Source organism: Triplophysa dalaica, chromosome 8 (assembly GCF_015846415.1).
Source record: "Triplophysa dalaica isolate WHDGS20190420 chromosome 8, ASM1584641v1, whole genome shotgun sequence".
In the NCBI taxonomy this organism is placed as follows: domain Eukaryota; kingdom Metazoa; phylum Chordata; class Actinopteri; order Cypriniformes; family Nemacheilidae; genus Triplophysa; species Triplophysa dalaica.
In genome coordinates this window covers 16,353,188-16,380,972 of record NC_079549.1, presented here as the reverse complement: position 1 = coordinate 16,380,972, position 27,785 = coordinate 16,353,188, and the positions used below count along the sequence as shown (strand labels likewise).

General features: G+C 38.5%; 1 protein-coding gene across 1 annotated transcript in view; it reads right to left on the bottom strand.

Annotated features, from left to right (window-relative positions):
• plcl1 (phospholipase C like 1) overlaps window positions 1-27,556 on the bottom strand; it is a 51,046-nt gene extending 23,490 nt beyond the window's left edge. The window contains exon 1 of the mRNA XM_056754886.1: window positions 26,796-27,556. Coding sequence (XP_056610864.1) covers window positions 26,796-26,966 — 171 coding nt within the window. The 5' untranslated portion in view covers window positions 26,967-27,556. The remainder of the gene's footprint in view (window positions 1-26,795) is intronic.
• Window positions 27,557-27,785: the final 229 nt, after the last annotated feature.

Below are 27,785 nucleotides of genomic sequence, written 5' to 3'. Positions count from 1 at the left end.
CTTTTGTGTGCTACAGAATAAAGGTCTTTGCACATACAGTCCGAAATTTTTTTATGCGTTTTTTCGTATTTGGTGCCCGCTTGTACGGTATCTCTATATTGTCAAAACGGCTCTCAAAATGCTTGCTACGAATGCAAAAAACGCAAAAAATCTTTCTATGACAGAGGAAAATATCTGAGGCAAATCGTCAGGTCGTATTCATTTTTTAACTTGCTAAAATTTCAGACTCAACATGCAATGGCTTTAAGTCATACAGGTTTGAAATGACAAGAGGGTGAGTAAAGGATGACAGAAGATTCCTTTTCTAAATGGTCAAAAACATTAGAAATATGCTTTTTACTCTAAAAATGCTATTTTCAACTCAAGGTTGGGTCAAAAAAAAAGAAACCTAGTCGCTGGGTAAAATAATTAAATGAAAATTTAAAAAAAATCTTGTTTCAACCCATTGTTGAGTCAAATGTGGACAGTTTATAGGTTAATATAGTTTGATAAACACAGTTGTGTAATTTCTTCCTTTTTAACCCGAACATGGGTTCAAAATAATCCAACATTGTTTTAGTGTACATCCCTGATTTGACTTTCTTGTCTAGAAAACCAAGACAAACAATTGAGTGCCTGTAGATTATTTCTGATAAAAATCAAAAGAAACTGAGAAGAAACGTTACTTGGCTAAACTTGTCTCTACAATATTTTGAATTTAGACTCCGATACCAAGCTCAACCGCAAGATATGTCAATGTACCATATGATTTGTTTAAATGCGACCAAATCACAGGACTCGTTTATTAAACACAATGATTATACATTTAAATAATAATCCAAATTAATATGAATATAAATTAAATAAATAGTTATATTATTAGACACTAGCCAAACACAAACCAGAAGTTAACTGGGGGTCAGGCGCGTGCAAGTCCGATGAAACAGTCTATGCACCTAAAATTGATCTGGACCCCTCACATCCTCGTCAAAACATCTCAAAAAATTGTCCAATAAGGGACTAAGACAAATTGTTACAAAACAGTTCAATACGTTCGAAAAAACGTTCCTAAACCTGTACGATCGCTTGGGGAGTGTATTTATAACGGAAATACTATGTAATACGCCCAACTCGTTTTTCTGAAAAGTTGACCATGTTAAGCAAGACAGCACGTTTAACATTGTAAAAAATGCATGACACATCGTTGCATCACCCCTTTAACCGTCAGATAGATTCAAGGACTTGTGTCAGACTTTTTTCATTGGAATGCAGTTAAGAGGCTGTGTTGAGTGACTAAGCGGCAACGCTCTGGGTTCCTCAAACCCTGAGGATCTGTTCCAAGCTGTTAATTAGCAAAGCTCATCCCAATCCCTTGCGTTAATTACAGAAGACGTGGGGGAGGAGATTAGGTCATGCTTGGAAAACTGCTTAGCCCGTTCAAGGAGATTTACGCTCGATGTGGATGTACTATAGAAAGGGGAAATATCAATATTGAAATATTTTTCTAAAAATACTTTGTTACAAGTACATGGTGAACTACAACCCTGCATTCTTCATTTGACAGCGCAGCTTTTTGTTCAATCAACTCACACCCGAAAGTGGTCACACCTATTTCCTGTTTGAAATGTTTTTCTTTCCCCATCAGTGGCAACACCAAACATGCTCAAAATTAAATGCTTGGCTGGAAGCAATCTGAAATCTTTTAAAAACGTGCAAGTCTCAAGTCCTTGAGGGCCATCGTAGCATGCCAAACAAGGCAGCAATGCAAATGCAAAAGAGAAGCTAGGGTCTGGAGTTGAGATAGAAGAGGAGAATTAACTGTCTGAACGGCACTTACTCATGCATAAATAACACGCTTGGTAAAGAGAGAGGTAGACAAGAGCGTGAGATAAACTTACAGAAGAGCAGAAAGAATTTGGATCTGAGTGGTTGGGAAGAGACATTTACTATGGAGGAAAATATGTGTGCTTGGGGAAATCTAATGGGAGTGGCTGACATGCCACTGGCTCCATTCAATCGAAGCAGAAATTATATTTAAACTTCAATAAACTGACTTTTTCCATGTGACGAGTACATTTATGTGTAGCAGAAGTATAATTTTATTGCTTAATACTTCCTAGCCAAAACATATTAAAATCAATTAAATGCATCAAAAGACTATGTATGAAGTTCTTGAACACCATATAAACATCAGCAATGTGTAAAGGTCTGCTCATTTGAGTTTCTGAATCCAAGGATTTAAGAAAAATATATTTTGTGGTTTTAATAAATGGTCTAGATCAGGGGTTAGGGGGCTCTGATAAATCTAGGGGGCCCCCAGAAAATTAAAAGACTAAGCAAAGATTTTAAAAGTGTATAAAACATTATTACGGTTTAATTTATAAGTGTTCATATTTATTTCTTACTGTTTATCTCTTCTATCTTGCATACTTTTCAGAACTGTTTTTCTCAATACAGTTCCCTTTATTTCACTCTTTGTAAAGGAGTCTTGCAAAGATGTAATAAAAACTACTACAGTCAACACATTTGAAAATGAAAAATGTGACTGTTCAGATTTATACATTCAACATTACTGTTGTTTTAGACTATTCTTTAATACTGTATGTTTTCTATACACTTTCGCACTTAAATGTTACATTGTTACAATGTATTTTAGTAAGGGGGTCCTCACAAAAGGTTCATCATATTCGGGGGTCCCTCGCATCGTAAAGTTTGAAACCCCCTGGTCTAAATAATAATAAATGGTTTGGTAGGTAGTTTTGACTTCTGAATGTACCTTTTTTAAACATAGTACACAACTGTCATTTCAAAAGCGTTTTTTTATTTAAAACAGCTTTCTTATTCAATTTATAATCTAGTTCTTTGCATTTCAAATGTTTTTCCAAAATGTAACTGATTTTCACACTTATAGAGGATCTCTATTTTCGATCACTCACTACTTGTTTTCAACTGTTCTTTGTTATTTGTGAATGCCACCCACGCCACCTAGTTCACAAGAAAGAATAAATAAACAAACAACAACAGAAGCCATGAAATAACCTAAATGAACTTGTGGAGGTGTAAAGTCATTTAACCAGGTGGACTTCCCACAATCGCTATTTTCCATACCTCTTGTAGTAAAATTGTTTCAGCAATAAAGTTCAGTCGGTAACAAGATCGCCTCAAATGAACAAACCTTAATATTTTACCATTTTAACCGTTCACGTCTGTTAACTATTCTCTCCTTAACCTAGCGAGATGAGCAAGCATTCCAGCACATACCAACCAAACTAAATCTGCCAGTGAACATATGAATAATACACAACACATTATCAAGCACAATGAGCTAAATTACCATAAAGTAATGATGCCAGAGCTTAAAAACCTCTTATTTTCGCCCTCTCCATAAGCTAAACGAGGAAAGCAAAAACCACAGGAGAGCGACAGATAAAGGCGAAAAAAACCAGGGAGAGGACTGAATGTGGAACAAGGGCATTTTAAAATGGAAGCTGAAGTAATAAACCAGTCAAAAAGGTCGCTCAATAAAAGAGGTTGGTCCCCAATCACACCAATATCTCCTGTGGGACGGTGAGGCTTTTAGAAAACATAATTGATCTTTAGCTTATTCGTAAACAAAAGAAAAAACAACACAGGGAAATAAACAGTCCTGGGGGAGTCAGAAGAAATAAAGATACAAAAAACACAGAAAGAGAAGGTCGTCTAGAGCGTTAAATATTGTTTTTTTTAACTAACTGAAGGTGGGAAAGTTTGTAGAATATGGTGTGGCCTTGAACCAAGATTGAGACAAGAGATGCCCAGGAAGGGAGGGTTGTTTTCGGCCAAGCAGTGGACAGATGTTTTTTTTTTGTTTTCTTTTTTGGAGCCCCAGTGGTAGGCAGTCAACAAACAGGGGGAAACTCTTAATGCGGTTGATTGTAATAAGGTTTCTGTTTAGCATTGTTCTGCATCAAAGCATTGTGCTATCACAGGTACGTGTGTGAAAGTTGATGTATGCTTCAGCTGGGCCACTCTGTGTTTCTCTCTATCTGTGTGTTTAGGAATGTTTGTCCACTGCATGTTTGGCAGCTGCGTGTGAATGGCCTGGTGCCAGCTGGAAAGGGGTGGCCCGGAGCGAAGGCACCTTAGAAACACTGTCTGCTTCAGCTGGGAAGGGGCAATAAGAGGTCAACGTGGTCAAATGCTAACAAGACATTAGGCTAAAATGACTGAAAGGTATGTTACGGGTGGTTGGGTGGCTTAAATAAAAATTATGTACGTTATATTTCTGCTCAAATAAGGAATATCATAGCTTCATCATTATTATTTAATGAAACATAAGGCGAAAACAAAACTGAAACAGAAGGTAAACAATTTCACAGATTTCTGTCTTTTATTCGGCTTATTAAAAGCTGTACGCCCAGGGGCGTTGTCAACATGGCTCCTGAATGAACCTCGAAAAGGATTTTGACTGGGGATAAAAGGATAAATTGAAAGGTAAAAAGAGAGAAAAATGGGTGTGTCCCTGACTTGCAAACAGGAGGACAGTTGGACGGATGAAAATATGCAGGAGGGAGGAGACAGAGATTATGATTGATGTTATTGTTTTCCAGCTTTGGCCAGCATTAACATGAAAATCGAGGATTGCCCGAAGGAAAGGATCAGCGAAGCACGAAGGGTTCAGAGAGAAACAATGTAAAGGACAGGGCAGTATGTCACATTCTAGACTATAAGCTTGAACGGTCATCACATCAGTCATTTCTAATGCAAGAATCCATTGCACATACATTTAGATAAAAGCCCCATCAGTGCATAATGTATTTATTAATATAAGTTTCTATCATTATTGATGCCAAAATGAACTGCATATATTTTATTAAGTTGCAGGGGGAAAGAAACTCACCCTTTAGTACAGAAGAACATATCCAGGACTTGATGTATAGAGGGATATTTATAGAGGGACAGATATCTCTGCTGTTAAATTTAGCCTGGTTAAACGCAGCCACAAACGTGGGCTGACAATAGATGCTGTAAAGAGTTACTTGGAGAAAGAGAGAGAGCGAAGAAAAGAGATAATATTGAAGAAAGGGAGTGAGAGAGAGCAGTGGTACCCAGCTGTGGAATCTTTTCTCATCTGTGAAGCATCAAATACATCCCGACACACACAGATGGCTGTAAAACCACACGCATTCTGGAAACTGGACTGTGTGTGTGGGGGCACTGGGGCAAAAAGTCATGATTGGGAATGAAGCCAACACACAAACTAAAGCAGAAGTGTTTGTCTATCATCCTTTGGGGGGAAAAGCCCTTACATAATATAATCTGCTTATGCAAGATACGCGGGCCACAGCATCCTTTCTCCGCTCTCTTCTCCTGCTCTTTCTGCCTCTCTCTCCCTTGAGAGATGACCTCCTCTGAACGCGTCACACACGCACAAAAATACACAAAAACAAAAGAATGACAGAAGAGCTCTGCGGGTCAGTCCAACATAAACATATGCAAACAACGATAAACTGTTGCTTTCTCACACACATCAACCCTCAAATACCTAAACAAAATGAAAAAATGACAGCGGAAGTGCTAAACGGATTCATTTTGATTTTACACTAAACCCATTTATTTTCAAAACTATTGTATAAGTTTACATTCAAAGCAAACCCATTCAAATAGGTTCACATGTCCGGATTCAACATGTTTTACCATAATGGTATGTTTTAAACGTTTTGACTCTCACAAGTCAAACCTGCACACACACATTCAGTAAGCCCATGTTGAGTAAATAAAATCACATTATTTTCTAAAATGACTATTTTAAGAGATCAGGGGGTAATGCTACCGAAACATGAATATGTGCCTCTTCACGCCTACATTCTGTTCATGGTTTGAAACCATGTATCTCTCTTTAACAAACACAGAATAGCCCAATGCTCAGCTGAAGCCTGCGCCAGATGTGTGTATCTGAGTATGTGTGTTTGTGGGACTGACGTGGGAACAGGACAGAGGGGGATGCAGAGTTCCCACACTGTGCACTAAACTACAGCAAACGGGATGGCTTTTAAACCCTGCACAGTGCATGCGGTTCAGAGCTGCATAAGCTCCATGAAGGCAAATATATAAAGCGTGTCATGCACAAATTGTGGCAAGCCAAATTTGAGCATATTAATCTTGGTATGGGTCTGCAAATTCCTCTCATTTTATTATTTCATAGGGTATCAGTGGTCCAAACGAGCACGACATGAATGAATCCAGTTCACAAACCCAAGAGCATCCTTTGCTACCGGTAAACCACTGAAGGAACACATTAACAAGGAGTGCTTTTCCACCATCGCGCCAAATCGTTCTCGTTGCTTAATCGTTCCACGTTGGTAACACAAGAGACTGAGCTCGAGTATAAGTTTTCTCTCCAAACTGTAGAGAAACAGTTTGGAAACATAACTGTAACAGGCCGAGATTAGAACAGTTCTGCAAAATTATTGCAAATTATATGAGAACATTAAGAAAAATCTCCTTCATTAAGTAAATACTCGAGTTCTTTATAAGCCATACCTCAAATAAACTGCATTTGATTTAGGAGTGTCACAATATGCTGCTTTTGACAGATACGATGATTATCGATATGTTGTGTAAATTATATAATAATATTGTGAATAATTTGACAGCAGTTAGAATTTTTTCATTTACTAAATATCTTGTAATTTTAAACCTATATGACTTTCTTTCTTCCAAAGAGCACAAAAGAAGATATTTTGAAGAAAGTTTGTGACCAAACAGTGCCGGCACCCATTCACTTCTTTTGTATGGCCACAAAACTAATGCATGTGAATAGGTGCCATTTAAAAACATTCTTCAAAATGTTTTCTTCTGTGTTCTGCGAAAGACAGAAAGTCAAACGGGTTTGAAATGGCAAGAGGGTGAGATGACAGAATTTGGGGTAAACTATTACTTGAAGAGCCACAATGGTAACAAACTCTCTCTTTTATCCTCGCACTAAATGTGCTTTTAAGTAAATTTAAATTGATCTTTGAACAGAATTACAGATGAATCTGACTTATAGCATTATATGTTCATTTAAAAAAAAAATTACATGGATATTGTGTTAATATCTCCATCATGGATTCTTTATGTCACACAATAATTAAAAATGTAATATCGTGAAAACCTATAATTTTCATTAATCTGAAAAATACATGTCATTTCACTGTAAAATGCTACTTAAGACTTCTCGAAGTAAAAAGCTAAGCTAGAACAGCCTTAGACCACGAGTTGGCACTTGTGGTTGCGTTGATTTTGGAAATTTTCTAAGAACACATGATTCCTTTGTAAGTCAAAAGGTAGTCGTAAGGATCACCGTCGCGTCCAGCTGCTTGTAGTTTCAGCAAATAATTGCGTCTTTTAGTCCCATTTTTTGGTTCCTCCTATTAAATGCAGCAATTTGCCTTAGTTTTACCACTCAAGGGAGCGTGTCCCGTGTTCACGTTTGAAAGAGACGTCAATGCAAACCCTCTATAATCATATTTCCCCCAAACACAGAGGATGCCTACCCGACGTACCCAGTGAAACCTCAGACCTCCTTTCCTGTATTCATATTCTTGTCGCTCCGTCATGTATTAGATGTGGGAAATGTCCTATTGTGCAATTAAACTGTGCTGAAATAGTGGGATTATGCCCCCTAGCCCTATTAAGCAAAGCTTATAAAGAGTATTTATATTAGACAATAAATGTCATTAATGTACACATTTAAATTATGATTTCCGAGTCACCTTGCAATGTAAAAAAACACTTAAACGGATAACCATAATCCCTGTGTGGAAGATCAGTCTGAGAGGCATCTTGCTGAGCCAATTTATATAACGTCCAATTGTGTCTTTGTTTGGCCTGTTGATTACGGTCACAGCGTGAGGTCATCACCGGGCCCTCCATAACCATATCGACCAGAGGTGACTGCAGCTGCGAGGATGTGCGATTGGCTAACAAGCAATTGTCTCTGTGGTGCCAGCGAGATAAGCATCAAAACAAGCTAACAAGCACATAGGCCGATGTGTGGATGGACTCACAAGTCTGTTCAGTCGGGACAATGATGGACATGTGATGTCAGCTGAAGAAAATAACTGTCAATGTAATGAATTGAAGTGATCAAATAATAGCAACACTTTCCACAGTTTTTTACGTTAACAGCAATACTAGAGCTGACGGGAAAATACAAACTCACTTACACATAAATCAAATAATTACCTTGATAATCACTGTAAAAGTCCCACAATCCCCTATAACACCCTATTCAGTACTTGCTTTAAATCACAATGTTTACTATTTGACTTTTAATTGGTTGAAGAAAATGAGCTGTGATATAGTTGTAGTTAAAACAGCCATGATAATCTGAGGTATTCTCGTATAAACTCGCAGTGTTGTGTGACAAGACACTGTGACAGACACTTGTGTTTTTATCTCTACGGGCGACACGCCTGATAGCCCCTTTTGCAGTAAAGTTTCATTGACTCATTGACTTTTCAAGTGTGTTAACATTTTCCCTATATGGTGCCCAAACAAATATAGGCCCATTAGGTCTCATCCTTCTGTTAACCCCACACTTGACCTCTGTTCTTTCAGCAAATTGCTTTCCTCTGTAGCACTCACTTTGTAAACCTGGAGAGGAGCTTCAAGCTGTTAAACAAATAATCCAACGCCTGGCTCGAGGCTCCCAGCATAAAATACAATACACACTGCACTTTATTCGAGTTAAGAACAACCTAGTTTGACAGGAAGGCGAGTTGTCTGACCTTAAAGGAATAGATCACCTTTAAAATGCAAATTCTGTAATTATTTACAAGACCTCTTGTCATTTCAAACCTTCTGTCTTCTGCCAAACACAAAATAAGACATTTGTTGGTTACAGAAAATCGATGGTCCCCATTGACTTGCATTGGTTTTGTGTCCATACAATAGAAGTCAATGGGAACCAACGGTTTTCGGTTACCTACATTTTTCTAAATATCTTCTCATGTTTTGCAGAAGAAAGAAAATCATACAGGTGTACAGAGTGAGTAAACGATGATAGAATTTTCATGTAAAAGCTTAACTAATCCTTTGAGGCAAAGCCACAGATTTCTTTCAAAATGTGACATTCAGGGGAATCGATGAAATTGCATTTGATAAAATACCGTACATGTCTCAAACAAAATTTAATCTGACACTATGAACTCTGCGAACTTTGATTTCAATGAAGAACTGGTTTGGATTCGCTATTCCATATTGCTACTCTAGCGCCTTAGACACTTGTAAACACTTTGCTTCCCAGACTGATCAAAACCTCTGCCTTCCAGAAAAAGTATAAAGCCAATCAGATCACAGCTTGCTGTTTTGAGAAAGCGATTGCTATTTTTGTATGTGTTATGCATCAGATGGTATATGAAAGTCTATGGGTGGTCTGTGCGCCGTCACTTGATAGAAGAACCGGAAGAGCGTACAGGAATGCTTTGCTTCCTCCTTTTTCCTGTTAAGTTTAAACATGCTTTCCTGGCAAGGATTCTGTATACAGACCATCAGGAGGCTATCAGTGGAGCTAAATAAGCTCAGATGATTGACAGCTGAGTAATTGCAGGGGAGAGAAATGTACAAACAATCTACGTTGAAATTATAATCAAAATAGAAGAGGAAAAATATTTGCCTGTGCAAGCATAAAGACAGTATTATACCCCTTTGTCAAGTCTCTCCATTTCTCTCTCTCTCGTCAAAATGTAATAAATATTTTCACTTTTTCACCTCGTTCTCTCTATTACGCACAAAGACATTCTCACTCACACTCGCCCTGTCAGTGGCAGACACACACGGTGAGGTAATGAGGACCTACAGAGGCTTCTGCAAGAGACACGCTTTCATCAGTGCTGCTGGGTAATGGTTACCATGGCAATGGGGGCCACGGCACATGGGTGCACAGATGCTCCGCTCGGCCTAAACGAAACACAAAAAGCAGATTTATTCCAATCCAAGGGCATATCAACTCCTAATAAAGACCCTCCTAGTGAACAGATGACCTGCTGTAGCCTTCAGGGATAAAAATCAATATGCGACTGATGTCATTTCACAAGGGCCACCTGGTATTACCTCACATTAGTGCGAATCCATTTCACATTCAAATTATCACACACACACCTGTTTTTTCAAGCTGAATTCTTGTTTCATGGAATGAGCATATACGATTGGGGGGGATGTTTAAACAAACAGCTTTATTCATCCATCCATTTTCCAAACCAGCTTCGTAAAGGGATAGTTCACCCAAAAATGAAATTTCTTTCATCAGTTACTCTTCACCCTTATGTCATTTAAATCTGCATGACTTTCTTTAATCTCCAGAACATTAAAGTAGATATTTTGAAGAATGTTGTTAACCAAACAACATTGCCCACCCTTGACTCCCATTGGATGACACTAAACCCCCGAGACATTTCTCAAAAAAAACGTATTTTGTTTTCCACAGACTCATATACAAGTTTTCTGCCACGTGAGGGTACATAGATGATTGCAGATTATTGATTTTTGGGCCTCACTTTCTATAGCCCAAGCAGTCAACCATGAGCTGCTGCTCAGGTGTGAAGGTTAGCTGACTGTCTGACACAAAGACAAAATTAAGTTCCCAGTCAAGGTGTGAAGTGGGTGAGAAAGGGCTGCAACACATCAACTAAGAATCCCAAAAGAATAATAGAAAACAAAGTCTGTGTTTCAAGAACCAATGTAGGTGTCTCTGTCCACATCCATCCTAACTAATATTTAAAAGGATATGTCACCTATAAATAATTCATACACCATTTTCCCACCGTCATATCATTCAAAACCTGCAGAACAAAAAAGATAACTTTATACACGCTGGTAACCAAACAACACTGGTACAATTTTTTTGCCACAAAACCACAGGCATTTCTCAAAATATCATATTTTTGTTCCACAGATGAAAGATTCACATATAGCCTTTGAATGACATGAGGGTAAATGAATGACATTTGTGTTTCATTTTTGGGTGAACTATCCCTTTGCCATTATCCCGCCATGGACGAGTTATCTCGTCATTTAAAAAAAAAAACGGTTCCCCGCCAAAGACAAGGTTTTACAGCAGGTGGCGCTGTAAAATCTGGGTGGAATCTTTGACAAAAAACGTAATGATGCATTTTTGAAGAAACCTACCCACATCTACGGAGTGACAAAAAACTAACAAATGAAGATAGAAGATTACGGTTTATTTTGTTTAAAAGCTGAGACTCTGTTCTTTCATTTGAAATATTGTTTGTCCATATATTCTATACAGATTTACTGTGAGCCATTAAAGTTGGGTGAAAATGTTAAAAAAACACTGGCGTAGGCTGGCAACTTTTTTTTAAAAGAGGCTGGCGGCGAATGAGTTAAAGGAGTCATATGACTCGATTTTGTGTTTTCCTGAATCTCTGGTGTGTTACAAGTTATATGTTAGACACATAAAATTGCAAACATTAAAGTCTCAGGTAAAAAAATGCTTTATTTAAAATCGGAGGCTCATCCAAACCGGCCTCGTTTAATCACGCCCCCACATTTCTAGGTCAGTTCCTGAGAAGCTTTGAAGAACACGGCCCAAAATGTATTCGCAAAGAAAGAAGCCATGTCAATTCCCGCTGTTGGGTTGTTGTTGCTGCCGCCATATTGCAGAGATGCTGTGCGTTTCATAACAAATAAACGGGTCTTCCAAACGAGGACACAATTAGAAATGTATTAAGTTTTATTTACAACACTGTTCCAAAACAGCACGACTCCAAAATCTGAGTGTGTGCAGCACATTAACACCTGGTTGTGCAGAAAGGCTTTCTCTAAAAAGTGGGGCAAATCCAACTTTGTAAGGATAGGCTGCTGCTTCTCACTCACAGCCTGTAAGTACATTTTCATTATTAAAGAATTTGCACCAGACTATTCAAACGTAAGCTTTTTGTCGGTTTTAAGATCACAAATGCAGAAATTGTTTTATATAATTACGAGGTTGAATCCATCGGGAGCTGGATTCAGCCTCGTATCCACTGGCTGTTCTCCCCTGCAGCGAGATGCTACACGAAAAAAGTCAATATAAGTCATTATATTCAGTAACTATGTCACCGCTGGATGCACAAAATGCCTCGTTATAATATGTTTTATTGACTTTGTCACGTTGCGTCGAGACACAGCGTCAGAGGCAGCTCCAAAATTTAGCTATAGTTAGCTAATTGTTCAACTTAATAGTTGAACTAGTTAAAAAAAAAAAAACTTACAGATCTATTACGCATGAATCTATCACAACGCACTGGGCAGCTGGCCAATCAAAGCACACAGCGCTTATCACAACGAAAATTTCAGAAAGGCGGGGTACAGAGAAGCAACAGTATTACACGGTATGTGAAAAAGAATGTGTTGTTTTTTTAACGTTAACTGCGTAAACACAGTGTATTACACCAAACACACACAATAATGTTTGTTTTAGCCATCAAATATGAACCCTTTAAGAGAGTGATTTGAAATGTTACATCGGTAGCAACACCGTCACATGCTCACACATCACAGGCATCACATGCATATACGTTAACATGCTAATGTAAGTGTTTCAATTAAGCATGAAACTTTTCTTCATTTAATGTTTATTTGAATTGTGTCATGCCATATAGGTTTTGTTCCCAGACATTCAAAACTAACACAATGAAAGAAAGATACAGTCGACATTCTCATTCTTGTCACACTTGCACCATCCAAACAGTTCTCAACTAATATTTTTGGTAGTTTGTTGAGCATTTTACAGTTCATAGTGTGGAATAGTTTGTGGTAAAGCAATACTTTATTGCACTCATTTTTTAAATAATCTTTCACTCAACATCATGCAGCACTATTTCTGGTATTAAAATTACTAGAGATGCACCAATACTTAACTTCTCCACCGATACCGATTATTCTGTAATATCTGCCGATACCGATTCGGCCGATTAAATTTATATTTCTTAACTTTCTGAATGTTATTTATTCATTTATTGACTAATAATAAAGAACATCAAACTAGTGATGTTTTTTTACATTTTCTATATAAAGAGCACAAATTCATTGCATTTTCCTTTCCTCTTTTGAGCCCTGAATATAAGCTGTTTTTTAATCGTTGGAAGATAGCTTTTTTTTCCTTTTATCAACCGATACCGATTATTGGCCGATATACAGTACCGTCACGGTGAATCTCTATACATTACCATCACAATGCATTCAGGAGTTACCTTATCTGTTAAGGATACATGAAGTGACGCTTCCTAAAACTTTGGCAAAAAAAAACAATGTACCTACATCTGAAGACTGACCTACAAAACAGAGGGGATAGAACAGAACCTGAATTTAAGAAAATGAGGGAAATCCACGATGGAGAAAACAAATGACAACTAAAACAGAAAAGATTGGGATCTAAAAGTAATTAGAAAAGAAGAGAAAGGATGTATTCGACTCTATTTTGAGAGAATTCTAGCGTGATGCCTGAATGATTTTGAGAATCAACACTGTCCCCCAGTTCATGGATCATGGAACATAGTGGTTATGAATCTGGGCTGACAACTAAAAGGTTTACAAGTTACATGTTGGTCGATCCATTAACTGTGGAATCACATATTGCTGTCTCTTACCATTGTGCCCTTGGGATACAAACTCAAATCAAGGTTGAAGCTTCAGGAAGACTGACCTTGGAATAAGAGAACTTTCAGCAACATCATCTTCCAGAAAACAAGTAAACAAATGGCGATTAAACTATGACACAGGACGTCCCTTTAAAAGAGAAGACCTTTTAAAGATGCTTTAATACCAACAGATTCATAGGGTGCAAATGACACGACTACAGTAACATCATGACATTTACAGTAAGTGCAGCGTTTGTATGCTCAGCGTTGCGTAATTGCGTTGCTATAACACCAATGTCGCATTCGCACAACCGTTCAAACAAAATTAAACAAAGGGGTTTTTGAAGTCACGTTAATATTTGCATTGTCATGCTTCAATTGTGCTCACAACATAAACAAACTTCCCTTCTGTGTAAAGAACGGGGAAGATAAATACATCCACTTTTACACATGCATGAGCATAAACATACACAGCCTGACACGGTTCAGAACAGATTACATTCTGGACATGCAGAGATGTAAGTTACCCTTTGTGTGCATGTGAGATGCTTTACACATATCTGGACAAAAGCGACATGTTCGCATACATCTTTGAAGAACAAATGTTGGCCTACTCTCAGATTAATGCTCCAGGCACAATTAAGTACAGAGCACTTAAGAGACATTACTAAGAAGTCTAGACACAGTCACATGATGGCTGGGTAACTTAGAGAGAGGAAAAGGGCAGGACTGGGACAAAACGAGAAACCAGACAATAATAGATGTCTTGGATATTTACATGGTGTGATTTGTTTAGGGTTACTGCTCTGTAGAAATAAAACAAAATTACAGTCAACCCTTACTTTTACTCCATGCTCTTTCAAGGACATGGAAGAGTGTCAAAGGAGGGTGAAATATTTATTTCAAGGTGAAGTGTGTCCTTTCGGTGTCTGCATATCAGACAAAACTCATGCAAGCTTGCCAAACTCAGATTATTAAAGGGATACTCCACCCAAAAATGAAAATTCCCTCTAGTTGTTCCAAACATGTATACATTTCTTTGTTGTGTTGGACACTGAGAAAGATATTTGGAAGAATGTTAGCAAATTGCAAAAAATAAGTGGTAGTGAAAGGTGCCAAAAACTGTTTGCTTTCCTACATTCCTCAAAATATCTTCTTTTGTGTTAAACAGAACAAAAAAAGATACAGTAATATATCCCACTACGGTAGTCAAAGATCCCCCAGAACTGTCAGTTGCTAAAATTCTTCCAAATATATGTCTGAACAAAGAAATTTATACTTATTTGGAACAACTAGGGTGAGCAATTCATGACAGAATTTACATTTCAGAGTTCCCTTTAACCTGGGATAGAAAAAGGGATTTTTTTCATACAAAACACTTCAATTTTAATGTAATACGGTTAGATTATTAGATGGAGGGTGGTGATTTCTCAAAAAAACAAGTGAGAGGCCAGCAGGAGAGTGAGAGATGAAACTGTGAAAAGAAACAAGGCCAAGGATGACGGGAAGGGTGGGAGGGAGTGTGCGAAGAATAAGTGAGAGGAATAAGAGAAAGGGGACGGATGGACAGGTGGGAGACAGCTCAATGATACGAGGAAACAGGAAGAGGCGGAGGAAGGACACATCACAGAAGACACAGCTTTCCTGTGGCTCAGTGGTAAGAGCATTGCGTCAACAACGTAAGGTTGTGGGTTCAATCCCAGGGGATTGCACATACGTATGTATAAATGTATAGGATAATGCAATGTAAGTTGCTTTGAATAAAAGCGTCTGCCAAGTGCATAAATGTAAATGTAAAACTGGGAAAAACAGCTGTGGAAATGGCAGAATGGAAACGGCACATGGGGATGAGGTGACAAGTGTATGCGATACAGAAATGATTGACAGGATAACACAGACTCATTTGTAGTTAAAGGTCAATTTGATCTAGAAATTTAAATACTTCATTTCAAAATGTTAAAAATTAATTTACTTTCCTTTTACTACAAACCTGTAAGCCTGTAAGCAAGACATTTATTCATTACTTGATTTGTGCTTTTTTGTAAGTTTAAGGGGAACTATTAACGGTGACAAACAGTTTTCAACGGAAGCATGAGGCGGATATAAAAGGGTATCAGGAAGAAGGAGGGGTCGCGTGGGCAAGGGGAGGTGGAGGGAAGGAGACAGATAGCGGGTCTGCAGCCACATTAAATGAGATAGTGACAGGCAGAGACTAAGATGGAGAGGAACGATTAGAGAGCAGGCGGACACAGAGAAATACTTAATAAATCAGCCTGCACTGTGACTAAGTGTGACTGAAATGTTTATGATATGCCGCCATCATGGGATACCGAGAGAAAGAGACTGAGATGGAACTGGAAGAAGAAAAATACTGCCACTGACTGATATCAAAGCAGACACTCTCCTAAATCGCATTAAAAAAAAAAAGTTTCTGTATATATTGAATACATTCACAAAACTGAAGTTTTTTTAGTCAAACACATATCATTAGCATGGTAATAATCAAATAAATGTCATTTTAATACTACAAAGCTTGCTGCTTCAATAATAGACTGGACCCCATGTACTTTATAAGTATCTCTATGGTTACAGGTGAAACGTGCATGTACGTGAAACTTCACACCAGATCCATCAGGAAAAGACACAGTGCCACAGCCAACATAACCACCTGGCCTCCTTTTACCCCGAGCTCTTCCGGCAATTCTACCCCTGCGTGAAGGCTCACAGTAAGCGGTTGACTGATAGGAGGGGTAACCATAGATACAAGGAGGATACTCTTTCAAAGAAACATAGATGATGACTGACACACCGGGTAACCATAGAAACAAAGAGATGTGTAAGTAGGGGGTCATGGAAATACCTGAAATATCAGGGATGCAGATGAGACATCTAGTTAGTGGTTATTAGTTAGACAAATGTCGCTTTACAGTTGCTTAAATTCTCAAGTTTAGAGATTTGAGAAGCTGTAATGTTAATCTGATTTGAGATCAGTGGAATGCAGGTAAAAGGTAAAGCAGGCCTTGTTTTTTACAGGTCGGCTGATACGAAGCCCCTACTTCTGACCAAAATTGGACATGGGAGAAATTGATAAAAAAACATAGTAAATGATAAAACAAAGAAACACTTTCCATTCGCAGTTTCAGCAATCAGACAAAACACACAAAATTCTGCTGGAAAAACAGCTTTGGGTTATCAAAATGACCGAAATAAAAGTCATTTTCAATAACAGAAAAGAACAGGAACGTCGATGTACATGTGCATTTGTATTGTACACATAGATTGATCGAATCTAACATTTTGGCTGAGGGGGAACAGTGGTTGTCAGGGGGTACGGACCCCTACGGTCCCAACACTGATTTCAAAGAGGATTAAGAAAAATCCAAATAAACACTAAATGCCAGCAGCAAACCCACAGCACTACAGAGACTTCTCTTGAGATATCTTATTACTCTACTAAAACACTCATTAGTTTAATTAGTTTCTGGTTGTGTTTAAATGTAGACCCACGGCTGTTTTTGTTTTGCTGCATTTTTGCTGTGCATTTGGTGGATGTGGATTTTGCTTTGCGTCTCTGTTTGTATGTGTGTTTGTATCATCTGTTTCACCGAGGGAGGGTGCAATCTACATGATGAAAACTGCCACTTTTATTTTTTAAGTCAAACTTCACATCAGTCTGTTCACGGCACGCCAAAGCAGGGGTATCTTGATTTACTTTTCACGCAGTGAACTTTATTCTGGGTGATCAGTGGTCTACACAAAGCTTTTGGATTAAGCAGTGTTAGGAAATTAAAAATTCCCCAAACTCCTCGGAATTCAATTCCAGGTGCCAAATAATGACTTTTAATAAAGTTGTATTGGGCAAGTCTCCTGGAAAAGCATGGCACGGCAAAAAAAAGAGCCCATCGGACAAGCGAAACCCGCTTACCATCAAGATTGTCTGCACTGTGTCAAGATTGATGTGCTGCAGCTTGTTACTCTGGCAATAGTGCAGTTTAGCGGTGTCTGTTTGTTCACGGCATTTCAGTAATGGATGTTATAAACAGGGGATATATAATGATGGATTTGGAGATCATTTGAAACTGATAGATGGCGCTGTCCCAGTGCTAAAAGATGCAGGACATGAACTTAACACGGTAGGTGAAACTAAGTCATATGTCTGTGTTTTGTTGGCAGTCAGCGCGTACAGTACGCGCATAATTGTATGCTCATGCTGTAGTTCTGTCCCACGGCCTGCTTACAGCACCTTGTGTTTTTCCAGAAATAATCGTACAGCTGTATCTCTCTTTAATAAATTTGTTAAAACTAAATAGTCTTCAAAGATATTCAATGCTCCGGTATTGGTACTCAAGATCAATATGAGATTGGCAGAAACTGAGTGTGTTACCCGATCTTTAATTCAAAATAAGAAAATGGCTATATATTGTGAGCATACACTTTTGGATACAAACAAACAACAAAGAAAGGGGACATCTTTTGAGATCTGTTGGGCATATGTTTTGTCTAAGCTTCAGGAGACTACAAAAACACAGAAACCATTTCCTATCATCAGGCCTCCAACATGGCCCACATTCAATGCATTTACATTTACATTTATGCATTTGGCAGATGCTTTTATCCAAAGCGACTTGTTTTTTTCTGACTACGTGCAATCCCCTGGGATCGAAACCATGAACTTGGTGTTGCTAATGCCATGCTCTAACCACTGAGCCACAGGAAAGCGCTTGCGTTTTCTTTAAAAAAGACAACAAACCAACATAACAATACTACATATACTAAATATAGATATAGAACACTAAATATAGATAGACATAGCAACGTGGAACCAGGTACAGGTTGTGTTGTAGAAAAACTGAGGTAGAAGGATATCTGGACAAAGGTACTGATGGTGCAAATAACATGCAGAAAAAACCTGACTGACCAGCCCTTTGTTTATTATCATGCTTTTTATGTCTGCTTGTCTACACCACCCCACACCCTTTATACCATCTACACTTGACAGTCTCATGCACACAGAATTGGCAGCCGTTTCTAAATCTGGAAAGCTCTAACCTGATTGGCTATCTTTTCGCAACTTCTGAAAAATTGGTTTGTAAATTTCCTGAACACAAAAGAATATATTTTGAAGACTGTAGGAAAGCAAACCGTTCTGGGGCACTTTTGACTACCTTTCCCATTTTTCCTACTATGGTAGTCAATGGTGAACAAGAACTGTTTGGTTTCAAGCATTCTTCCAAGTATCTTTCTCTGAGTTCAAGCAAACAAAGCTACAGATTCAGAACAACAAGAGGGTGAGTAATTCATGACAGAACTGTCATTTTTGGGTGAAGTATCCCTTTAAATCAATGAAATAGCCTATATTCAGAATTCAGAAGCAGCATTTGCACTTAAATGTCATTCAGATGTACTTACAGCAGCTTAGTTTGGTCTAGAACTGCTTGCATGTGAATCACAATAGTCAGGTTAAGTCAGGATAGCTAAGTGCGGCTTCATAGGTCTATCCAAAAACAATGATCCAAGAGGGAGCAGATTAAAGACTCACAGAGAAATCAGGCAGAAAGTGAGAAGAAAAGAGGGAAGTCTGTAGTATTGGCAACAGCACTTTGTAACGTGTTAAACAGCAGCTCTCACAGGAGTCTTCTTGGACAGCACAGAATGTGTAGAGATGAAGATAAGACTGTAGAGACACCACAGACAGCAAGTCTCGAATAAAGAGACAGAAAATGCCCGAAAAGTCAATATTTTCTATTTATTACTATGGAAACTGCCCAACCTGGCTCTTTTAAGAGTCAAAGATCACAGGGTCATTTGCACTTTTAATCTCAGTGAAGCAAAAGAAAATGCCTACTCTGTGTCTGCCAAGCATCAGTAATTGAGACAGAGAGATTTTTTATTAACGAACGTCAGCCAAAACAGCGAAAATAACAAAGAGCCAGTTCAAACCTCATGCCAAAATCAGACATGCATGAGAATCGTGGCATTATGGTTAATCAGATATAACAGTCAACACAGTTTTGTTTTGGATACGAGGACTGATTCAAAACAGGCTTATTACTGAGGTTTTGAGCTGGATGAGTTTGGAAAGAGATGGATAGCATTTAAGACAGAGAGATACGTAGAGCGTTATGACCATACTCCAGATTCAACGCAAGTAGTTGCCATCATGTTTTCTATCTGTATTCCGATTGTTTTATCAGTTTGCATGGTTAGGGAATCCCTAGATTGCATAAACTAAACCAACCAAACAAAAACATAAAAGATGCGTCTTTAAACCATGCAGCCAGTTTTGGAAACAATATAAACTTAATGATATTGACAGCAAAGAAATTTCAGCTAAGAAATTTGTTGCGGTAATCGACAGCATGTCACAGGTGTTTTAACCTATAACGTTCCATCAAACACTCATGTCTTCCTCATGTCGGCCATGAGCAGTGTCTGCTCTGAGAGGCTCAGTGGATGAGAAGACGATTAGATGTGTAATCCTGTCACCGACACGGCGTCCAGGAATCACCTCTCATCACACGCCTTCTTTGCACCACTCAAACAGGCTGTCAGAAGAGCAAAAGCCCACTTTTATCTGAGACTGAAGGTATGAGTGAGTATTTAAAGTAGGAACTCTATGTTTGTGCGTGGAGAATCTCTCCGTCTGCTTTCATTCGCAGGAAGAGGACAGTTTCGCTGATTGCCCAAACTCGACGTGTTCCCTGTAATTCTTCCAAAGAGACATTTTAGAGAAACCACGCAAGGCTGTTCACAAAATAAGAAGCAAGAACATGTTAAGTGGACCTCGGCTGTCACAGACGTGACCACACCCCAGGCTACAAACCCATTTTCTGCATGTCAATGAACACTGAGGTGGATTGTCTCAGGCCCACCGGTTGCCATGGTAGCCCAACTGCGCGCCTGTGATTTCCATGGCGAGTTGGAATGAAGTCATTGCAATCCCAAATTCACATTCTTGCTGAACTGCCCTTTTTATTCTTGAGCACAAACCTAGTTAACTTGTACAAAGATTGTAGGCACAAAATTGGTTTTATTCAAGTACGAAACAACTTTTATTAGATTTTCGTTGGCATATTTAATCATTCCCTTTAAGTTTACAGATTTTTATAGCAGACTTCTGTCTTGTTTTCAGTTAGAAATTATTTCTACAACTTAAAGGTCTATCCAGTAGGAAAAAGCAAAATAAGCTTTTAGCTTAGATTGACTAGACTCATTACTCTGACTACATTTACATCTCTTTCTAAACAGTGTAAACCTTTAAAAAAAATCTCATATTGAAATCTAATATTGACATAAGTTGCCCAATGCCCATCCCAGGATGGCACTCATACCAGTCATGGCACAACATTGCACATATTTGATAAGCCTCAAAATATTTGTCTCCCATTTGCTTCTCGGCTCTGGCCGTGCCCGTCCGGCTGTCCCTCTGACAGCTAGGAAACCTCTTTGACAAACCGCAGGCTGGAACAACAGAATTGCAAAATTGACTTCATCCAAGATGCAACTTCACAAAGTGTAGAACCTACTGATATTTATTTATCATGTAAGAGAGTGTTTTTAAATGCGTCGGAATGTGCCCTAAACATTCAACACTACACAAATATCTCTTACAACCAAAGGCCACAACCCTCTGGGCTGTGGTCTACCGGGAGGTGCAGTTCTAATTTGACCCGTAGAGCTCCACCCTGAGGTACACCATCAACAAGCCCAAATCTACCAAACCAACCAACCATTTCTCATTCGGCGTGCTGATATCTTCAAGCTATCAAAAGATTGTTATACTGTACTTCCTGTCACCGACCATGCTTGCACTACTTCCCCTAGTCTCGGCTGCTCTCTGTATAATTTACAGTATCTGCAGTATGTCATACTTTGACTATGTACAGTAAGTACATCCGTAATCCACCCTATACTGTACTTGCCTGTTATGAACACGGTTTTATTTTGTTCTCAATGTATGCTTTCTGAACTAAGTAGGTGATCATTAGTGATTAAATATGTTCACCAGACAACGCCAACATTGGCTGCGGGTTAGGTGTTACTAAACAGGAAGTTATAGGCAGACATCGCTCTATCTGCAATCTTCCTTCTTCCCCTATGCTTTCAATTTCTCTGCTTCAACTTCTCTGCATTCCATCAGTCTCCACATCAACGGGTGATGATTGCCGTGAAATGTTCCTTCAACAAAAGGATTAGCATCTGAAAGGTTGAGAAATTATGTTCCGAACTGTACAATAGTCTCCAGCGCTTTCTGTAAAAAAAGCATTTTGTCAGTAAAAAACAGTTTGGCGGTAGTTTGCATTTATTCACAAGCCTTGAGAGCGGCTAAACAAGGCAAAATTGACATCCGGTTATATGCTGGCACAGAAAACCACGTGCCAAGAAAAAATGATGTTAATGAGACAAAAGTCTCAAGGATGCAGGCAGGCCTGAGGTACTAGGAAACAGAGGAACTTTCTCTGAAATACACACAGGAAGAGAGCTATGAAAATGTCAAAATTTGCATCTGCTCAAAAAGGAATGTGTATACTTCCCCTGACACACAGAAAGCCATAAAATATCTTTAGTGGTGACCACTAAGTGGTGCATCTATATTTCCATGCAGATTGACAGACCATAAAGATATAAACTGACATAACACAAATATTGGGGGAACTTAATGTAGTGTGGCTAATTGTAAAAAAGTAAAAAAAACTAATGCGATTAATGAATGAGTCCCGCATGAACTACTCTACATTATTCAGATTGACATACAAAAAAACAGATTAAAAAAAGAGTAATGTTCATTACAACAAACAATGTATAGAAGAGCGGCAGCAACAACATAAATAAACATTATGTGGCCCAAACTTAACTTCCGGTAGACCTCCACAAAGAATCTATAACTTTTGAGTAGCCTTATTGTAATTTGATACAACTAATAAAGAATTAAATATAAATTAATGTTATTACAAATTTAATATGAAACAAATTGTTATATGTGACCCTGGACAACAAAACCAGTCTTATAGGTCAATTTTTCAAAACTGAGATTTTTACATAATCTGAATAAATAAGCTTTCTATCGATGTATGAGTTATTAGAATATGACAATATATGGTTGAGATACAACCGTTTAAAACTGAATCTGAGAGTTCAAAAAAATCTAAATATTGAGAAAATTGATTTGAGTTTGTTAAACAGAGCCACTGTGGCAAGCCATCCATTTACAAAATAAAGTTTTTATATATTTAAGGTAGGAAATTTACAAAATATTTTTATGGAACATGATCTTTACATAATACCCTAACGATTTTTGGCATAAAAGAAAAATCGATAATTTTGACCCTCACAATGTATTTTTGTCTTTTACTAAAAATGTTCCCATGCTACTTAAGACTGGTTTTGTGATCCAGGGTCACATATTATAACCAAAAACACCGGAAGGTAACAACATATTGACATATAAACCCCATTGTCTGATTTCTATTCAATGTTTGGCTTGTCTGCTGCAAAAATCTGTCAATTATGATAATTTGGGGGCTTTTAGCCAAAATAATGTTAGCTCAATCTATAAAGTAGGCATAATATTAAATTAGATACCAATTAACTTTTTTAAAACCTGAATAATAAACATACACACACAACATGACCCATCATCACAAGCAAGGCCCCAGTGCATGTATCTTAGGATAACATCATTCAGTGGATTGTGGCACCAGTAGCTGGTTGACACTAGAGGACAGAGACCTCAGTCTGCCTTCAAATCACGGGCAAACACACACAGATACTCACGTAACAAACCCAGTCACACACTCAGTGTTATAGCAGCTCCATTATCTTTGTTCTTGACCAGAAGCCAGACACTTTCTTAACAATCACTGTCCAGAACAGAGCATGGCAGAGCGCTCCAGAATAGCGTTTACTTTTAGAGAGACAGTTTAAAGTATGGCAAATGACGAATTCAGCAAACAAAAGGGTTTAATGGATCAAAGAAGGGTGGCCTAAGGGTTTCCCCGGTTGCAGTGTTTAATCTTACGATAAAAATCAGCTGGTTCAATTCTGCTTTGACAAAAATGACATGCGTAGATTGAGGTTTGTTATTTTTCGTCATGAAACGTAAACAAATGAGTGAGCCAAACCTGAGTGAACTATTCACTGCCTCCTGCCACACAAATAGCACTCTGGAGAGTAGGCTCGTGTTTAAATTCATTCCAATAAAGTTTGCCAATGTATTTTTTAACATTAAAAGACGCAACACGCATAATGTGATCTTTGTTATTTTTATTTATTTATATATAACAGTAGATTTTGATATTAAAAAGCATCAATAATCATGATTATTCACATCCAAATAAAAATATTCATTTTGTCTTAATAAAATCATACACATACATGCATATACTTAAGAAAACTATCAAATCCAAAATGAATAAACGTACAGTACATATAATATTACATATAATTTAAAGTATGTAAATGTTTCCTAAATATCTATACGTGTTTGTGTTTAAAAATAATACAATAATAAGCACACTACACAAACACATGTGAAGACAAACTTTTATTCTGGATACGATTAATCACATTGAATCATTTGACAATCCTAAAAAGATATCGCATCAACTAAGATGCCCTTTTTTGAAACACATGGGAGTGCACCTAAACTAACGTACAATGCTGTTTCCCTATTCAGCTGACTAGGAACATAACTGTTGTGTATGTTAGCACAAGAGTGCCAGGAAGGGACAGAGAAGGCAAAAGACAAATGGGAGAAAGGGAGTAAAAAGAAGGACAGAAAATGTCAGAGCAGAAAGAACAGGAAATGAGAGACTATCTTGAATTACAGCAAATAAGGGGAAATGAGAGGGAGAGATTTTGTGGAACACTGTGATGGATATAGAACACCGAGCGGAGGTCACACAGCACTGATTAAATGGGAAGTGCTCATCGTGAGGCTGAAAAAACAAGTGAACTGCGACAAGATGATCTCCAGGACTGTGAACATGGGCTTCCCCAATTTGTTATTCTGCGATCTGCAAAACCAGTCACTGAAAAATCTACAGTAGCCTCTTATTTTCCCAAGACAATCACAGAAAGACGGCTGTCGGATTGTCTTTGGATCACCAAACTAATAATCTGAGACCTTTAACCATGTTATCAGGCCAACAGAAATACAGCATCTTGCACCCTGATCACAGCCTTACCAAGGTAAGGTGTAAGAACAGTAAGAACAAATCAGTTCATTTTTAAAATCACCTCTGTGCAGAGTATGAAATGTCATCCTTATCCTGGACAACACTTAATTTTACATACAGTCCACTGCTGTGACGTTTATTCAGAAATCCTCTCTGTGTCAAGGACAGGAGGACAGTACAGTACATCTGGCAGGGAGAGTTTAGGTCATTGTCGGTTCAAGGATGCTGCATATTCAACTCTATTTGCACTTTACAGTTTCAAACTCTTGTGCATTCACTGATGCCTTCTAGATATCGAACAAGTTTTACCGGCCGTATTATGAGGGTTCAGTTCTCAACAAAAAGAGAACAATGATGCATTGGCTCAGAGAAGGGAACATTACTCACATTCTGGATCTGAAACAAACAGAACTAAGAACTCTGGGTCACATGAATGCTGCTCACCGCTCCATTGATGGTGCCTGTCACTGACATCACCATCATCTTTGCCATCTGTCAATTACCCAGTTCCACTTCCTGTTCACTGAGCTAAGCCAGCTTTTATGAAACAACCCCAGCTTCAGGAAACCATTTTAGAAAGACCTCCTACAGTTTGTACATAGCAGAAAGATCTCATGCAGTTCGTACCACGACAACTACATGCCATCAAAGCTACAATAAGATGTTCACTGCTGGTTAAAGAAGCCAAGGAAAGCTGGCGTTTTGTTTTATATTGTTGAAAAGGTGTCTAAATATCAACACATACACAGCAGCCAGCTCCATGTAACCATGGGCCTCTCAGATGGAGATAGCCCTTGAACACTGCCCCACTGACTTGGCCGGTAACCTGTCCTTGCCAAAAGCCAAGCACTAAAAACCCAAAGATAATGGGCTGACCTTCACTTCAAAGAGTTAAAGTTGTTGTTGTCTTACTCCATAACACTGGATCAATGATTATCTATAGCAGGGTTTCCAAATATTTAACTTCAGGACCCACCTAGACAGTTATAATCTTTCTCTAGACCAGCCAAAATATATGTTTTTAAAAATGGGGGAAACAATACACATTATTTTATTTTCCCAGTCAGTGTATGAATAAAATACTAGTTTAATTGCAATACCAAAACACAAAGGATAATGTCATTGCTTGTCAATAACTGAACAAACTTTGTTCTTTTTTTGGGTGTATAATTCCCCACAGCGACCTTGTGACTGCGCAACCCAGCTTATCCCACTGTGCAACCTATTGTTTGAAAATTCCCAATCGGTTTATATTATTAGCCCATGGACCCGAAGGGGAAGTTCTTCAAGAATCCATGCAAATGGAATTGTTTCAGATGAGCCGTTGGGTCTGTGGCCTTGCGATTTAAATATCATAACAATTAGTCTCTGGAAAATGCCCCCTGGCTCTTTTCATTTCACTTTGTTTGTACTATAAAGGAGATCAAATGACTATGATTAGGTTACCTGATATCCGATGACTAGTAATCATTAACTCCAATAATTGCCAAATCGTCAGATAAAAGTATAAGGCATTACATTGGCCACACCTTCTGGATATGATACAAAGCTACCATATAAAATCATTGGCAGATGAAACAGATAAACTAAAGACACTTTGAAAATGTGATTGTTTAATCATTTTGTCACACCCCCAAACTACACTACTATGCATGTCATGTTTTTGGGTTCCAGCTGTTAGCCTGCTCCCAGCCTACATTTCCAATCTGTTCATCTGGTTTTGCACCTTTAGAAGTTTAGTCATACATGGATATTATATGAAATGAACATTTCTGATAAATCATTAAGGAATCATTAATTATTAAGGGATGTTAGAATCGTGCTATCTTAATAATCATCATGGTATAGTCGAATGATTTAATGTACCACTTAAAGGAAGGAAGTTTAAGTAGTAATAAATTAGCAACTATGCCACAATCTAAATTCATGGTCTGATTTTAGTTTTATGTCTAACTGACAGGGTCGAGTGAGATTATTAACTTGACAACCCACACGTGTATTCCAAGTGCAAAAAGGCAATACTTGCCGCCGTTACCTTAATGATGCTGCTCCGCCTCGGTGCTGCTTTGACCGACTCCAGGATAGCCGACTCATCGCGCTCCACCAGCGGCATGACTCCACTCCGCCTGCCTGATCGAAGCGCTCTCGGTGGGATGAAGTCCGGAGCTCCATCGCCGCACACCCCGTCTTCGTTAGAATCCGACATCTTCAGGGTTAGTTGATTACGAAGTTTATTTTACTCTAATAAAAGTGTACGAATCGGATGCATGTAGGACCCAAGAACATCCACCTTTAACTCTTTTCACGTGCTCTTGGATAGCTCCGGTGGTCCAACTGAACCTAAAAGCGCATACCGTTTGTCACGTAGAGAATAAATATCGTTCCGATAGATGAGTCTTTGTCGTCCATTCTAAAGCCGCCGATCAAACGCCTTGAATGTACAGATATAAGAAAAAGAGCGAGTAACGAGCTCATGAATCATTCTCTTGCGCAAGAGGACACTTGCATCACCGCGCAACAAGTTAACAAGCTCCGCCGGCTCTTATATTTCTGCATTGATCTGGTGCCCAAACCCGCTTTGACATGTGCAAAGACGCACATTTGTTAACAGAGATGCGAGAGAGCACAGGGACTGTGTGTCACCATATACTACTATAACAACCTAAATGTGCGTATTCAGTTCCCAAGCATAAATATCTTGATCTATATCAGCATGATGTAAAAGAAAGGTCTGAAGATTGGTTGTCGATGTTGCTCACCTCATCTCACAAGTGTGTTGGTTTGGAAACTCGGTTGGTTTGTCAAGAAGAGCAAGAGAAACGCCACACAAACCGGCACCACCTCTTAGAGCCTATAAGCCCTCCCCCGTGTACTTGAGCTCTTGATGGGCGTGATTCATTACCAATCAGATGCTCTCACGGTGAACACATTCTAATCTCTCGAGTTTCAAAGAGGAGGAGCCATGCAAAAGAGACTCAGGAATGTTACACATTTGAGTTCACCAGATGTTTGGAGGGAAGAAATC